The sequence below is a fragment of the Glandiceps talaboti genome, chromosome 12, assembly GCF_964340395.1.
Source record: "Glandiceps talaboti chromosome 12, keGlaTala1.1, whole genome shotgun sequence".
Lineage (NCBI taxonomy): Eukaryota > Metazoa > Hemichordata > Enteropneusta > Spengelidae > Glandiceps > Glandiceps talaboti.
In genome coordinates, this window is record NC_135560.1 from 1,239,076 (window position 1) to 1,257,896 (window position 18,821).

At 36.7% G+C, this 18,821-nt stretch overlaps 1 protein-coding gene across 6 annotated transcripts in view; it reads left to right on the plus strand.

Annotated features, from left to right (window-relative positions):
• Nucleotides 1-704: 704 nt before the first annotated feature.
• Nucleotides 705-18,821, plus strand: part of LOC144443316 (CREB-regulated transcription coactivator 1-like) — a 97,367-nt gene continuing 79,250 nt past the window's right edge. For all 6 annotated transcript variants that reach the window (XM_078132765.1, XM_078132761.1, XM_078132766.1 and 3 more), the window contains exons 1-3: nucleotides 705-833; nucleotides 1,008-1,118; nucleotides 1,228-1,314. In XM_078132765.1, coding sequence (XP_077988891.1) covers nucleotides 723-833; nucleotides 1,008-1,118; nucleotides 1,228-1,314 — 309 coding nt within the window. In that variant the 5' untranslated portion in view covers nucleotides 705-722. The remainder of the gene's footprint in view (nucleotides 834-1,007; nucleotides 1,119-1,227; nucleotides 1,315-18,821) is intronic.

Below are 18,821 nucleotides of genomic sequence, written 5' to 3' on the forward strand. Positions count from 1 at the left end.
TCGTACCTTGTCAGCTCGTATGTGCCACCGGTGCCGATTTTCCATGTCGTTAAATAAATTACCGGGAGATGGTAAACACCAAACAACCCATATATTAGCCCATCCCTGGATGTAAATAGTATTTAGTCCACGGACGTCGCAGCGCAATAGTTTATCAACTCTGATCACAATGCATAAACTCCGCCCATAAGCTGGATTACAATTTGATAGACGTTTCTGAGAAACGCTTTCTGAGTAGCCAGGTGAGAAAGTTTCTACGAATATTAATGATGTTGTATGGATACTTTCAATGTAATTGAGGTGGTCGTAAGGGCCAATAATACCTGAAGTCAGAGGCTTTTAGTACTTTTTCCCCATTTGACAACATAATCACAAGCTTTATAGTCATGGTATGGTCCTACTCATACTCGTTCCGTATCTAAAAAATTGTTCCTGTCTCAACGAGAAGTTTATTTAATGAATTACTGTAGTGTGGATTTCCGTGTTCTTGTTTTCCCGAGCAGTCATAATGATGGATACATATTGGGCTAAATGAATTATCCGGACAGTTGGTAAATGACAAAGATTTAAAGTGATAGCCCATACCCGTTTACGGAGCCAGCAGCTCTTTACCCACGTGACGTCAATTCTACCAAACGATTGGTTAGAATGTGCAGACCCCCCACACGGCTATGAATGACAACATTCTCCTTTTCATCTGGTAATACTGGTAAGCCATCAACATGGCGAACCCAAGGAAATTTAGCGAGAAAATTGCTCTTCATAATCAAAAACAGGCAGAAGAAACCGCAGCGTTTGAACAGATCATGAAGGAGGTCTCTAGTGTGGCCAGGGTAAGACATTTCTTCTGCATTGTATTTCAATAGTGTGAAGATGGTTTATATTATGCGTCTCGACTGTGTGTCGATGGCGATGCTTCCGTACATCGATGTCTGTGTGTCCCGTGTGTCATCCAAGATGTGGGTCGAACATTGTAATCGTTGATGTTTTATACGTTGGTTTTGTAGGCACACTATCAGAAGTCACATCATCTACAACTACAGAGTCTAGGGGCTTACCGTGGTGGTTCATTGCCAAATGTCAACCAAATAGGGAGTAATGCTACCATCGACTTACAGGTCAGTCTTGTATTGGTTTTTCTAATGGACAACAGCCAGCATATGCACCATGGCAAATTGTTGACGTTTCCCATGTTTATTCACAGTTTCCATTGATTTCCGTCCACAGAATGCTCTACAGGGTTTAGAGGACATGAAGTCTGGCCGTGCCAGTCTAATCGATCGCATGCCACGCCGAGTAACTGCTCATAGAAGGGTATCCTTTACTACTTAAGTTATGCCTATGGTAGTGAAAACACTAGTGTTGTACAGGTCAGGCTAGGCCACAGCATAGCTGAGGTCATGGCTCACTCATAGCATTGTCACTGTGTTATGGAGGTCTATTTTGTATTAACAGGTTTTGGATATGAGACATAAATGAATATTCGATAGTGTTCAGGATTAAGGCAAATTAAGTATTTACTTCAATTACTGAATAATGTAATGTACGCTCTCATTTCCCCCAAATGTGTGTTACCTGAAAACATGTTTATAATTGCTGTTAACTATATAAGGTAGATTACCAGATTAGCCAACTCTATTATCATAGCAAGAACTGACATTGTTATGCTATAGATCCAATAAGAAATGTAGAGCAAGTACAACCAAAGCAGTGATCATTGTGTTCTGTCTATATATAATTGACAATTTATTGTTGTTGAATGTTATAACTTAATCTTTTAGGAAGATGTTCTTGATCTGTATCCTGAACATAAACAACTAATCATGGTGATTTCAAGCTTCACTAGCTGCAACTCTAATATTTTTTGAAACTGTTTTGTTAAATATAATAACTTAGTAATAATTATATTGTACATACTTGTATTGAATCACTATCATACATACTGTTTATTGAATCACTATCATACATACTGTGTATTGAATCACTATTGTACGTACGGTACTGTGTATTGAATCACTATTGTACATACTGTGTATTGAATCACTATCGTACATACTGTGTATTGAATCACTATTGTACATACTGTATTGAATCACTATTGTACATACTGTGTATTGAATCACTATTGTACATACTGTTTATTGAATCACTATCGTACATACTGTGTATTGAATCACTATTGTACATACTGTGTATTGAATCACTATTGTACATACTGTATATTGAATCACTATTGTACATACTGTATTGAATCACTATTGTACATACTGTGTATTGAATCACTATTGTACATACTGTGTATTGAATCACTATTGTACATACTTGCATTGAATCACTATTGTACATACTGTGTATTGAATCATTTGTACATACTGTATTGAATCATTTGTACATACTGTATTGAATCACTATTGTGCATACTTGCATTGAATCACTATTGTACATACTGTGTATTGAATCATTTGTACATACTGTATTGAATCACTATTGTACATACTGTGTATTGAATCACTATCATACATACTGTGTATTGAATCACTATTGTACATACTGTGTATTGAATCACTATTGTACATACTGTGTATTGAATCACTATTGTACATACTGTGTATTGAATCACTATTGTACATACTGTGTATTGAATCATTTGTACATACTGTATATTGAATCACTATTGTACATACTGTATTGAATCACTATTGTACATACTGTGTATTGAATCATTATTGTACATACTGTGTATTGAATCACTATTGTACATACTATGTATTGAATCACTATTGTACATACTGTGTATTGAATCACTATTGTACATACTGTGTATTGAATCACTATTGTGCATACTGTATTGAATCACTATTGTACATACTGTGTATTGAATCATTTGTACATACTGTGTATTGAATCATTTGTACATACTGTGTATTGAATCACTATTGTACATACTGTATATTGAATCACTATTGTACATACAATGTACTGTGTATTGAATCACTATTGTACATACTATGTATTGAATCACTATTGTACATACTGTGTATTGAATCACTATTGTACATACTGTGTATTGAATCACTATTGTGCATACTGTGTATTGAATCATTTGTACGTACGGTACTGTGTATTGAATCACTATTGTACGTACGGTACTGTGTATTGAATCACTATTGTACATACTGTGTATTGAATCACTATTGTACATACTGTGTATTGAATCACTATTGTACATACTGTGTATTGAATCACTATTGTACATACTGTATTGAATCACTATTGTACATACTGTTTATTGAATCACTATTGTACATACTGTGTATTGAATCACTATCGTACATACTGTGTATTGAATCACTATTGTACATACTGTGTATTGAATCACTATCGTACATACTTGCATTGAATCACTATTGTACATACTGTGTATTGAATCACTATTGTACATACTGTGTATTGAATCACTATTGTACATACTGTGTATTGAATCACTATCGTACATACTTGCATTGAATCACTATTGTACATACTGTGTATTGAATCATTTGTACAGACTGTGTATTGAATCACTATCGTACATACTGTGTATTGAATCACTATTGTACATACTGTGTATTGAATCACTATCTACATACTGTGTATTGAATCACTATTGTACATACTGTGTATTGAATCACTATTGTACATACTGTGTATTGAATCACTATTGTACATACTGTGTATTGAATCACTATTGTACATACTGTGTATTGAATCACTATTGTACATACTGTGTATTGAATCACTATTGTACATACTGTGTATTGAATCACTATCGTACATACTGTGTATTGAATCACTATTGTACATACTGTGTATTGAATCACTATTGTACATACTGTGTATTGAATCACTATTGTACATACTGTATTGAATCACTATTGTACATACTGTGTATTGAATCACTATCGTACATACTGTGTATTGAATCACTATTGTACATACTGTATATTGAATCACTATTGTACATACTGTGTATTGAATCACTATTGTACATACTGTGTATTGAATCACTATTGTACATACTGTGTATTGAATCACTATCGTACATACTGTGTATTGAATCACTATTGTACATACTGTGTATTGAATCACTATTGTACATACTGTGTATTGAATCACTATTGTACATACTGTGTATTGAATCACTATTGTACATACTGTATTGAATCACTATTGTACATACTGTGTATTGAATCACTATTGTACAGACTGTGTATTGAATCACTATCGTACATACTGTGCATTGAATCACTATTGTACATACTGTGTATTGAATCACTATTGTACATACTGTGTATTGAATCATTATCATACATACTGTGTATTGAATCACTATTGTACATACTGTGTATTGAATCACTATTGTACATACTGTATATTGAATCACTAGCTACATACTGTGTATTGAATCACTATACATACTGTGTATTGAATCACTATGGGTAAACATATTTATGTGGCAGTACACACACTATTGTGTATTGTTCAATATATTCACTCAAATTGATTTTTGTGTCTGCATATATAGATTAGATGACAAATTGACAAGTCCAATTATTGGTTGGTGTTTTTTTAAATTTCAGTGAAAATATTGTTGGTTGTCTGATTGAAAAAATAATAGCCCATTACAGTGCAGGTTTAAGTGCACTTTTCAGTGCTATGTTATTGTGTGATGGGTCACTAAGCTGTTCTACAGTACAAAAGAAGTATATTTGCTGCACAATTATAGTTCTTTTGTACCATAGTTATTATTATTATAAAATGTCTTTATTCAGGGTAAAACTTAATAACTTTTACAAACATTGCAAAGCTTCTGTCTTTTGAGGCCCTCATACATCAAATCGACAGTCATGGAAAAGTCCACTTACAAATTCTAAAATATGTTTAAGTCCTAAAGATACACACTTTATGACAATAGTATATCCTTAGATATATAAAGTAAAAGTTAGGCAGAAAAATTGTCTTGGAAGTGTTTAAAAGTTTTAGCCTGCATGCTTTTACATGTTCAGGTAACGAATTCCAGAGATTTCCACCCTTATGACTGAATTTGGAGAGAGCATAGTTATTGTGAGTTGGTTTGATATAGACACTGCTAGCTTTACTAAAGTTGGTATTATAATCATGAATTTTGGAAACAAGTGTGAAGCATTGTAACAAATAGGGGGAACAGTACCATGGTAACATTTGTACATCATGGAACAAATGTGAAATTGATGTCTTTCTATCAACGAGTGCCATTTTAAAGTTTGTCTGACTTTAACAGAAGGGGTTTGTGGGTGGCAATTTAGGACTACCTTCCCTGCCCTGTTTTACAGATTTTGTAGTTTAGAAATTAGCTGTACAGTTAGAACAGATGATACCCCCGCAACCAAAAATAAGCAATACTAACTGGCAATTTGTCATTTTTTGAGGTAAAACAGACCTAATTCTGCAGAAAATACCTAACCGCTGTGAGATTTTGGCACTTGATGTGTGATTCCCAGGCGACAAGTGGGTCAAACCATGTACCATGTATTTGGTGGGTCCATTACCTTGGGTGTCTAGTTGGGAAATTGTTCAAATCAAAATGATCGCATCACAGGTGTGTGATTTGGGTCAAAAAATGTGATTTTTGGTCAAAAAACTTAAACTCAGAAACTACTGGGCAGATTGGTGTGAAATTTGGTGGGAAGATTCTTAAGGGGGTGTAAAGTAAGATTTGTTCATGACATGATGATTCCATTAGTGATATGCAAATTAGGGCTAAAAATGTGTCTTTTTGGTTAAAAATATATAATTCCAAAACTACTGAGCAGATTGGGCTGAAATTTAATGGGAATGCATCTAGGGATGTATGGACGAAGATATATTAAGCATACAGTGATTCCATGAGTGATATGCAAATTAGGTGTAAAAATGTTCATTTTTGGTCAAAAACATATCTCAAAAAGTACTTGGTCAATGAGTCTGAAACTTGGCGAGATGTTTCTGAAACAGTTATTCTGCAGATTTTCTTCAAAACATTTTGACAAAATTGGCCCTAGCGACCATGACCACGCCCTTTAGCAACAACCAAATGGCAGTATATTTTGGTCAAATATCAACATCATCTGGTAGGCAAGTGAAATGGACCTATAGGTTGTAGTGTCTAGAACTGATCCATCTATGAAATGGACCTATAGCCTATAGTTGAAGTGTCTAGAACTGATCCATCTATGATATGGACCTATAGGTTGGAGTGTCTAGGACCGATCTATCTATGAAATGGACCTATAGGTTGTAGTGTCTAGGACCGATCTATGAAATGGAGCTATAGGTTGTAGTGTCTAGAACTGATCCATCTATGATATGGACCTATAGGTTGGAGTGTCTAGAACTGATCTATCTATGAAATGGACCTATAGGTTGAAGTGTCTAGAACTGATCCATCTATGAAATGGACCTATAGGTTGTAGTGTCTAGAACTGATCTATCTATGAAATGGACCTATAGGTTGAAGTGTCTAGAACTGATCTATCTATGAAATGGACCTATAGGTTGAAGTGTCCAGAACTGATCTATCTATGAAATGGAGCTATAGGTTGTAGTGTCTAGAACTGATCTATCTATGAAATGGACCTATAGGTTGTAGTGTCTAGAACTGATCCATCTATGAAATGGACCTATAGGTTGGAGTGTCTAGAACTGATCTATCTATGAAATGGACCTATAGGTTGTAGTGTCCAGAACTGATCTATGAAATGGACCTATAGGTTGTAGTGTCTAGAACTGATCCATCTATGAAATGGACCTATAGGTTGTAGTGTCTAGAACTGATCCATCTATGAAATGGACCTATAGGTTGTAGTGTCTAGAACTGATCTATCTATGAAATGGAGCTATAGGTTGTAGTGTCTAGAACTGATCCATCTATGAAATGGACCTATAGGTTGTAGTGTCTAGAACTGATCTATGAAATGGAGCTATAGGTTGTAGTGTCTAGGACCGATCTATCTATGAAATGGACCTATAGGTTGTAGTGTCTAGAACTGATCTATCTATGAAATGGACCTATAGGTTGTAGTGTCTAGAACTGATCTATCTATGAAATGGACCTATAGGTTGTAGTGTCTAGAACTGATCCATCTATGAAATGGACCTATAGGTTGTAGTGTCCAGAACTGATCCATCTATGAAATGGACCTATAGGTTGTAATGTCTATAACTGATCCATCTATGAAATGGACCTATAGGTTGTAGTGTCTAGGACCGATCTATCTATGAAATGGACCTATAGGTTGTAGTGTCTAGGACCGATCTATCTATGAAATGGACCTATAGGTTGGAGTGTCTAGGACCGATCTATCTATGAAATGGACCTATAGGTTGTAGTGTCTAGAACTGATCTATCTATGAAATGGACCTATAGGTTGGAGTGTCTAGAACTGATCTATCTATGAAATGGACCTATAGGTTGAAGTGTCCAGAACTGATCTATCTATGAAATGGACCTATAGGTTGAAGTGTCTAGAACTGATCTATCTATGAAATGGACCTATAGGTTGTAGTGTCTAGAACTGATCCATCTATGAAATGGACCTATAGGTTGAAGTGTCTAGAACTGATCCATCTATGAAATGGACCTATAGGTTGTAGTGTCTAGGACCGATCTATCTATGAAATGGAGCTATAGGTTGTAGTGTCTAGAACTGATCTATCTATGAAATGGACCTATAGGTTGAAGTGTCTAGAACTGATCTATCTATGAAATGGACCTATAGGTTGTAGTGTCTAGAACTGATCTATCTATGAAATGGAGCTATAGGTTGTAGTGTCTAGGACCGATCTATCTATGAAATGGACCTATAGGTTGTAGTGTCTAGAACTGATCCATCTATGAAATGGACCTATAGGTTGTAGTGTCCAGAACTGATCCATCTATGAAATGGACCTATAGGTTGTAATGTCTATAACTGATCCATCTATGAAATGGACCTATAGGTTGAAGTGTCTATAACTGATCCATCTATGAAATGGACCTATAGGTTGTAGTGTCTAGGACCGATCTATCTATGAAATTGACCTATAGGTTGTAGTGTCTAGAACTGATCCATCTATGAAATTGACCTATAGGTTGTAGTGTCTAGAACTGATCTATGAAATGGAGCTATAGGTTGAAGTGTCTAGAACTGATCTATCTATGAAATGGACCTTTAGGTTGTAGTGTCTAGAACTGATCTATCTATGAAATGGACCTATAGGTTGAAGTGTCCAGAACTGATCTATCTATGAAATGGAGCTATAGGTTGTAGTGTCTAGAACTGATCTATCTATGAAATGGAGCTATAGGTTGTAGTGTCTAGAACTGATCCATCTATGAAATGGACCTATAGGTTGTAGTGTCCAGAACTGATCCATCTATGAAATGGACCTATAGGTTGTAGTGTCTAGGACCGATCTATCTATGAAATGGACCTATAGGTTGTAGTGTCTAGGACCGATCTATCTATGAAATGGACCTATAGGTTGGAGTGTCTAGGACCGATCTATCTATGAAATGGACCTATAGGTTGTAGTGTCTAGAACTGATCTATCTATGAAATGGACCTATAGGTTGGATTGTCTAGAACTGATCTATCTATGAAATGGACCTATAGGTTGAAGTGTCCAGAACTGATCTATCTATGAAATGGACCTATAGGTTGAAGTGTCTAGAACTGATCTATCTATGAAATGGACCTATAGGTTGTAGTGTCTAGAACTGATCCATCTATGAAATGGACCTATAGGTTGAAGTGTCTAGAACTGATCCATCTATGAAATGGACCTATAGGTTGTAGTGTCTAGGACCGATCTATCTATGAAATGGAGCTATAGGTTGTAGTGTCTAGAACTGATCTATCTATGAAATGGACCTATAGGTTGAAGTGTCTAGAACTGATCTATCTATGAAATGGACCTATAGGTTGTAGTGTCTAGAACTGATCTATCTATGAAATGGAGCTATAGGTTGTAGTGTCTAGGACCGATCTATCTATGAAATGGACCTATAGGTTGTAGTGTCTAGAACTGATCCATCTATGAAATGGACCTATAGGTTGTAGTGTCCAGAACTGATCCATCTATGAAATGGACCTATAGGTTGTAATGTCTATAACTGATCCATCTATGAAATGGACCTATAGGTTGAAGTGTCTATAACTGATCCATCTATGAAATGGACCTATAGGTTGTAGTGTCTAGGACCGATCTATCTATGAAATTGACCTATAGGTTGTAGTGTCTAGAACTGATCCATCTATGAAATTGACCTATAGGTTGTAGTGTCTAGAACTGATCTATGAAATGGAGCTATAGGTTGAAGTGTCTAGAACTGATCTATCTATGAAATGGACCTTTAGGTTGTAGTGTCTAGAACTGATCTATCTATGAAATGGACCTATAGGTTGAAGTGTCCAGAACTGATCTATCTATGAAATGGAGCTATAGGTTGTAGTGTCTAGAACTGATCAATCTATGAAATGGACCTATAGGTTGTAGTGTCTAGGACCGATCTATCTATGAAACGGACCTATAGGTTGTAGTGTCTAGAACTGATCTATGAAATGGAGCTATAGGTTGAAGTGTCTAGAACTGATCCATCTATGAAATGGACCTATAGGTTGTAGTGTCTAGGACCGATCTATCTATGAAACAGACCTATAGGTTGTAGTGTCTAGAACTGATCCATCTATGAAATGGACCTATAGGTTGAAGTGTCCAGAAATGATCTATCTATGAAATGGAGTTATAGGTTGAAGTGTCTAGAACTGATCTATCTATGAAATGGAGCTATAGGTTGTAGTGTCTAGAACTGATCTATCTATGAAATGGACCTATAGGTTGTAGTGTCCAGAACTGATCTATCTATGAAATGGACCTATAGGTTGAAGTGTCTAGAACTGATCTATCTATGAAATGGACCTATAGGTTGTAGTGTCCAGAACTGATCCATCTATGAAATGGACCTATAGGTTGGAGTGTCTAGAACTGATCTATGAAATGGAGCTATAGGTTGTAGTGTCTAGGACCGATCTATCTATGAAATGGACCTATAGGTTGTAGTGTCTAGAACTGATCCATCTATGAAATGGACCTATAGGTTGAAGTGTCCAGAACTGATCTATCTATGAAATGGAGCTATAGGTTGTAGTGTCTAGAACCGATCCATCTATGAAATGGACCTATAGGTTGAAGTGTCTAGAACTGATCTATCTATGAAATGGACCTATAGGTTGAAGTGTCTAGAACTGATCCATCTATGATATGGACCTATAGGTTGTAGTGTCTAGAACTGATCCATCTATGAAATGGACCTATAGGTTGAAGTGTCTAGAACTGATCCATCTATGGGATGACCACATCAATCTGAACCAGACATCACAAAGAGATTTAGAATGGTGGATTCATCAAGCAACCAGCTTCAATGGGAGACCGATACAAACTACCTCCCAACAGAATCATCCAATCAGATGCATCACTGGAAGGATGGGGAGCCGTGTGTGCAAACCAGACTGCTCAGGGCAGATGGACAAGGGAGGAAAAGTCTCTTCACATAAGTGTACTAGAGACAATGGCAGCAAATCTAGCACTTCGAACTTTTCTTCAAAACGAAAAGAACACAAGTGTGACCTTACAAGTGGACAACACGACAACAGTAGCCTATCTAAAGCACCAGGGAGGCTCCAGGTCTCCAACACTATGTAGCATTCCAAATATGGCAATACTGCAAACAACAGAATATCAACCTAACAGTAGAACATCTACCGGGACAAATCACTGTCCTCGGAGACAAAATGTCCAGAGTGTTCCAGGATCACCATGATTACCATCTCAACACTTACATCTTTCAGAGAATCTGCAACCATTTTCATCAACCCGAGATAGACTTGTTTGCAAGTTGTACAACAAAACAACAATATGTGTCATGGAGAAGAGATCCACAGGCATTGGCAACAAATGCATTCACTCTAGTATTGACAAACAAAAGCATATACATGTTTCCACCACCACCTCTAATATCCAGATGCCTTCAAAAGCTGCGTGCAGACCAGGACAGGTCCATAGTCATAACACCAGTGTGGGCCAAGAGGCCTTGGTACCCATTGTTGCTGCAAATGTCTTGTCAGGAACCTCTGCTGTTATCACAACACAGGAATCTACTACTAGAACCACACACAGGGAAACCACCAAAAGTCAATCTGACTCCACTTGCCGCCTGGATGCTCTCAGGCAACATTACAGAAGTCAAGGAATTTCAACAGCAGCTATTGAAATACTACTCACGGCAGTCCGCAATGGGATTTCAAGACAGTATGACTTTAAATGGAAGAAATATGCTTGCTGGTGCCATCAACGGAAGGCAGATCCAATTCATTGTCCTATAACGGTAATCATAGATTTCTAGACTGAACTGTTCCAGAAACAAGAACTTTCATACAGTACAGTGAATGGCTAGAGCTGCTATCTCATCAGTACACCTCAAGATAGATGGTAATCCTATAGGAACCCATCCATTACTATCTAAATTATGCAAGGGATTCTGTAATATTCGCCCACCAAAACCCTGTTATCCAGTAACCTGGGATGTTACCAAGGTATTAAATTATCTGAAGTCTCTACACCCTAGCTCTATTTTGAGCCTCAAGCAACTTACTTTGAATACTGTCATGCTCAAAGCTCTGACATCCTCAGATAGAGGCCAGACAATAAGCAAGTTAGACATTGAATTCTGTAATATCACTCATGATTTCATTCTGTTTGTTATTCCGGAGCTGACAAAGACTTTGTCAGTTACCAGACCTCATAACTGTCCAAGTTTTTGAGATAAGGCTCTCGATGTGAGACATTATGTTAAGCAGTACATCAAGAGAACCTGCGGATACAGAGATCTTGCTGTACGGGAAGGTAGAAATCGTCCATCAAAGTTATTTATTTCATTTAGAAGACCCTACAAACAAGTAACCTCACAGACAATTGCAAGATGGGTAAAAACAGTTATGTCAAATGTAGGCATAGACACCAGTCATTTCAAGGCACATAGTACAAGGGGAGCTGCCTTTTCAGCAGCCTTGCATCAGGGAGCAACACTGACACAAGTCCTACAACTTGGAGACTGGTCGACCAGCACAACCTTCACCAGATGTAAATTAATATGCTAATATATATGCAAATTAGCCACCCCCTTAAGTTTTTTATCTGTGGAGAACACTGGTGGGTGTGTGTGTGTGTGGATGACAAACTCAAAAACCACAAAACTGATTGCCTTGGTATTTGGACATTACTTTTGGTGTCTAGTTGGGAAATTGTTCAAATGTAAATGATTGCATCAGAGATGTGAGTTTTGGGTCAAAAAATGTAATTTTTGGTCAAAAAACAAACTCCAAAACTACTGGGCAGATTGGCATGAAATTTGGTGGGAATATTTTTAGGGGTGAGTAAATTAAGATTTGTTCATGACATGATTCCCTTAGTAATATGCAAATTAGGACTAAAAATGTGCCTTTTTGGTGAAAAACTTATAATTCCAAAACTACTCAGCACATTGGGCTGAAATTGTACCAGGGATGCATCTGTGGGTGTATAGATGAAGAAATATTAAGCATATAATGATCTCATCACTAATATGCAAATTAGGTGTAAAATGTGAATTTTGGTCAAAAATTTATATCTCAAAAAGTACTTGGTCAGTGAGACTGAAACTTAGTGAGATGTTTCCAGAAGTGTTATTCTGCAGATTTTCTTCAAAATGTTTTGACACAATTGGTTCTAGCAACCATGACTACGCCCTTAGTAACAACCGAATGGCAGTATATTTTGGTCAAATATCTGGTAGACAAGTTAGTAAACATTCAAAAAATGTATGCAAATATCTCTAGCAACAAGACCACGCCCATAGCAACAGCCAAAATATCACATATATTGGGAAGATAACAGGGATTAATAGACAATTGAATAAACATTCAAAAAATGTGTGCAATTTTGCCTAACAACAAGACCACGCCCATAGCAACAGCCAAAATATCACATATATTGGGAAGATAACAGGGATTAATAGACAATTGAATAAACCTTCAAAAAATGTATGCAATTTTGCCTAACAACAAGACCACGCCCTTAGCAACAGCCAAATGATCACATATATTGCGAAGATAACAGGGATTAATAGACAATTGAATAAATATTCAAAAAATGTATGTAAATTCGCCTAGCAACAAGACAATGCCCATAGCAAGTCAAATGATCACATATGAGCCGTCAGATGACAAAAGGGACCTTAACGCCATCCAATAGAAATCGAGTAATTGTTCGATTTATACGCGGTGCGCGTCCACTGTAAATCTGCAGGGTCTCAGTGACAAACAAATCTTTCATTCATTCATTCATGACTGTGTACTTATACTGTTATAGTACTTGTACTAAGTTATAGAACTACCACTCACATACTATACAATGTAAATACAGTAGTTAACTTAAATAGCCAAAATAAATTTTCATGCGGATTTTACCCGAAGTTTTTAACGATTGAATACATGAACAAAGGTTGTGCGACGAGGTTAGTATTTCAACAAGCGCGTTGATTTACTTTTACATACGACAGGCCTGTGTAACATGTCACTTCATTTCAGAATGTCGGTCTTTGAAAGCTGGTATTACTAGATAGTAATAGTGATAAATATGGTGCAATCTTAGTTGAAATGATGATATCCTAACTTTTCTAGTCTTGAATGCTCTCGTATTCATTATATTGTCGTGTCACCAGCGCGATGTACACTCATCGCGATCGAGGTCACATGACCCGGGAAGTAGATTTTCTGAGGTCATTAGCTATTCATGAAATTGAGGTCAACCTTGTTTACCTCGGATGCAGCAGACATTTACAACTGAAAATATAAGTATTGTGCCTTTAACTGTCATATAATTTAGACATATCCATAGTAGACATGAGTTGTGAGCAACCCGAGCGAGAAATCTACTTCCCAGATGAAGATCTCAGTCAAGAATTTTCGAGCAGCCAACACGAGTATGAAGTACCAGCGTCGCCGTCAACTGAATCCTCCGGTGATGTCAATATTGACGGAAAAAGTATCTCAGGTACGCATGTTGTTGGTGATGACGGAGTTGACGATTATCCTGATTCAGATGATATCCACGACGAGCTTAGTATCGATATTGACGAATTTTCGTCACATGCAGCATCACATCTTACAGAACAATTGTCAAACGAACGATCAATTAGTGGTGGTGAAAACGAGTCTGACCTAAATTCCAGTAGTACTAGCGATCGTAAGAAAGTTGAAAAAAAAGTCAGAAATGGTTGTTGCAGTGCTAACTGTCTCAAAAACTTTGACGTTGATGAAATAACTGCTATTAGACTTTCAATACTTGATTGCACCCGTGAAGTGAAAGATGCCATGATAATGGGTAAACTACTTGTCCTTGGGTTTGATCCAAAGTCATGTGATGACGACCCAGATGCAGCCAAGAAAAGAATAAGACACAAGTATGCATATGATGACAGGGAAGTTTGTAAGGAAGCATTTTTATTTAAGTAATAACACATGCCAGCGAGGGCAATATCACCATTTAGTGCCTGCCCAAGGGTTGACACTCTTTACTTCGGCTCAGGCATCATCAAAATTTTGGTAAAGAGTGTCAGCCCGAGGGCAGGCACTAAATGGTGATATTGCCCGAGCACATGTGTTATTAATTTTATTACACCATCCCTCATTCACTCAAACACCTAAGCCAACGTTATACCAACCATTCAATCCGAGCAACGTCAATTACACTCCTTAGCGAAGCTGGTTTTAACAATCGATACATATGAGCGTCAGTAGGCACCGCAATGAAGGGAGTTTAACAAGTTACGTGAGAGATATACGTCCCTGGCACAGAAAAAATAAATGGTTGAAACGTTAGGGTCTGCTACTATGGCAACAGCTAGTACTACGAGTAGCAATACGCTAACTTGTATCAATCCATTCGATAGTGTAAATACGTCGACAAGCACAGGTGAGCTGCAACAGCGATCGCCGGGCATCGGAAAAGAAAACCACAGCAATGCTAACTCCCTTCAGTCTCCAATTCTAATAAAATGTCATCGAGCTCTGTACCGGAAAGGTTTGCGTGTCTTACTGCGGCAGTCGCGCACCATGTCTGAGTGAAAGTAGTGAACGACAATTTGTTATGCGCAGAAGCAGTGCGCAGTGGTTCAAACAACTTCAGCGGGCAATAGTCCCGGGCATTAGTCTCTGCATGAGCGGGCAATATCACCTTGTGGGCAATAGCCCAGTTAAAATCGGTCACGTGATACCAGTCTGACCAATCACAGCCTTCGGAAGAACGCCGAGGTGTAATAATTTTACACAACATTACTTTGAAGTATTTGAAGACCATAAAAGCACATATCAGACAAAATGGTCCAGTCCCACGCATTCATGGAAACACTGGTAAACATCCAAAGCATGCCTTAACATATGAACAAGTTAAACACTGTGTTGAATTTATTCTTCAGTATGCTGAAAACCATGGACTTCCACAGCCAGCAGCCCCAAGAGGTACAGATAACAAACCACCAGTGCATTTACCAGCATCTGAAAATTATAAAACAATGCATGGCCTGTACTGTACAGCTTGTGATGAAGCCCAGCTGAGACCATTTGGATATGACAGCATTCGACTTGTATGGCATCAGATTTGTCCTCATGTGCAATTGGCAAATCCAAAATCTGATGTTTGTCAGAGATGTGAGGACTTTCGAGAAAAAGTGTTCAATGCATGCACTGAAGAAGAAAAGTTGAATGCATGCTGTGACCTGACAACACACATCATTGAAGCTAAATCAGGCAGAGCATACTATAGAGAATGTATCAATGCAGCTAAAGAAGAACTGATAGATTATGATTTACCAATTGAGTATGATTTGCCAATTGAACCATGTAGTAATGATTTAATTTCAGTTCATTACACTTTTGATTTTGCCCAAAATGTCTTTCTCCCTCATAGAGTTAGGCAGGTTGGGCCAATGTTTTTTAAAACACCATTGAAAGTTCAGTTATTTGGCATATGTAGTGAAGGTGTGCCAAGACAAGTTAATTATCTAATCAGTGAACACGAAACCATAGGTGAAAATGGCACAAAAGTCTTCATCACTTTGAACAGTACAGCTTTGGAGAACAAAGCTGTTCTATGCATGCTGATAACTGCAGTGGTCAGAACAAAAATAAGACTGTCATTGCATACTTGATGACAGGACTTCACAACTCAATTCAATTAAATTTCATGATGAGTGGACACACCAGATGCACTGTTGATGGTTTCTTTGGTCTTATAAAACAGAATTATAGAAGGTCCAATATTGATACTGTACAGGAGCTAGCATCCACTGTCAATCAGTCTTGCAGTCCAAACATTGCCCAATTGTTTAAGAACAGTACTACTGGTCATCCACACTATGAGTGGCGGGATTGGATTACATACCTGCATCACTTCTTCAAACCTGTTCCTGGGGTAAGGAAATATCACCATTTCCGCTTTACATATGATCACCCAGGTAGCGTGTTTGTGCGTGAATCACTCACCTCAACAGAGAAGGAGTTCAAAGTACTTCGACAGCCAGATACTCGGTTCTGCAGACAGGAACTACCACCAGTGATCCAACCAGCTGGAATGACATGTGAACGTCAAACTTACCTGTACAAAACCATCAGAGAGCATGTTGCGCCAGTAAATAGAGACATAGTGTGCCCCAGACCAACATAAATGCTGTCCTATTTCTCCAGACATGATTGCCCTCCATGTAAAAGGAAATGTTAGTATATGTATGTAGTACTGGTGAATTTGAAGCATCTCTAGCTATGTATGCATTGAGTATTAATTAATTCATGTTACTTGTATATTATATAGGATAATGTATTAATTAATTCATGTTACTTGTATATTATATAGGATAATGTATTAATTAATTCATGTTACTCGTATAGTATATAGGATAATTCATGTGTTATTCATAAAGTATATATGATAATAATTGTAATATTGAATTGAATCGTGTTGTGAAGTCCAGTCATTACTCTCCATGTATCCAATGACAGTCTTTGTTTTGGCCATTGCAGTTATCAATATCAGCCTGTATACTGCAGCTTTGGTTCATCATATAGCTGTACGGTTCATAATGATGAAGACAGGATACAACAGTAATTTGAAACATTTTAGTCGAATTGAAACTTTTATTTTCTTTTTTTAATGTGACAATTACAAACAATGGAAACAAGGTAAAACAAGATGGACTTGTGAAAAGATGCACAATATTATACTTCAGCAGTACTAGTATATTTGGTTTGTGATTTGCAGGATTAACATACAGTAATTGAATCACATCACTGTGAAGTGTAGAAAGGCAATATGTAACTGTTGACAGGATATCTTTGTTAAACATCCAGTGTATTTTGGAGTCTTTATTTAACTTGCTTATCTGTGTTTGTTGCCAATATGTATGACTGTGATAATGCAGTCTTACAATTTACATATTAAACACTGAATGAACTGTAGTAAAAAAGCTAGTTGCACTACTTTTAGCCATTGCTGACAAAATTGAATACAAGAAAGTTTGTGTTGAATTCCACTTTTAAGTCATAATTTCATAAAACTTTATTGTAATCAAGAATTATAGCTGGAGTATTTCATATCATGTTATTTGATATTCATTTTTAGTTATTTTTCCTTTTATCAGTAGACAAGCAGTTCTAGAGATGCAAACAAATAAATTACACTCGACCAAGTGAATAGGTAGTTTGTTCATTCCCCAAAGTTAATGAATGAAATCTGTAATGATATCAACAGATAATTTAAATTAGAATTTACTAATACTAGCACTACAGGCTTTTGAACAACAATTGGACAGTTTTAAAATTATTTATAATGTCAGGTGTTATTTTTTATCCATATTGATTAACATTATAGTAGATTTGTAATATGATATACTATACAACTTGGTTCCCAAGTTACTACATCAACCTTGATAGTAGACATTGGTTCCCAAGTTACTACATCAACCTTGATAGTAGACATTGGTTCCCAAGTTACTACATCAACATTGATGTTAGATATTGGTTCCCAAGTTACTACATCAACCTGGATAGTAGACATTGGTTCCCAAGTTACTACATCAACCTTGATGACTTACCTCTTACACTGAATTAGTATATATATATATAATACTAATTCAGTGTAAGAGGTAAGTCATAAACTGAACAGGTTATGGTATATATATATATATAGTATGGTATTATGTTTATTGCCATTGTATGGGTTTCGGCATAAAAAAATTGTGTGGTTCTGATTACCTTCAATTTTAAAATAGGTGGGGTAGGTAGATTTCGTATTTTATTTTTTTTTAAATGTCATATGTGAGTTTCTAGTCCAGGTAGTTATGTTTTCTGTTGATTTCTATATGGTCTGTGTCATTGGCTTCTTCTCATCAGATGTACATGTACAGCCATTACAGATTGGAAGAACAGTTTCATATTGTCTTTTTCAGTTGATGTCTTTTTTCGCATCCACTATTTCTTGTGAGATTTCATAATTTTCAAGATTGTCTTATTTTTTCTTTCAAATATTTAAAAAAAAAGAAGTTTAGGGTCGGTGTGAAAAACTAGGTTGGGTTGGGTAAGCAGAACCAAACAACTTTTTTTATTTGGCCTTTAATAGCAGACTGAGGTTGTATAGTTGAAAGACAGGCTTTATCATATACCCATGTAATTGCAAAAAGACATCATTTGAATCAC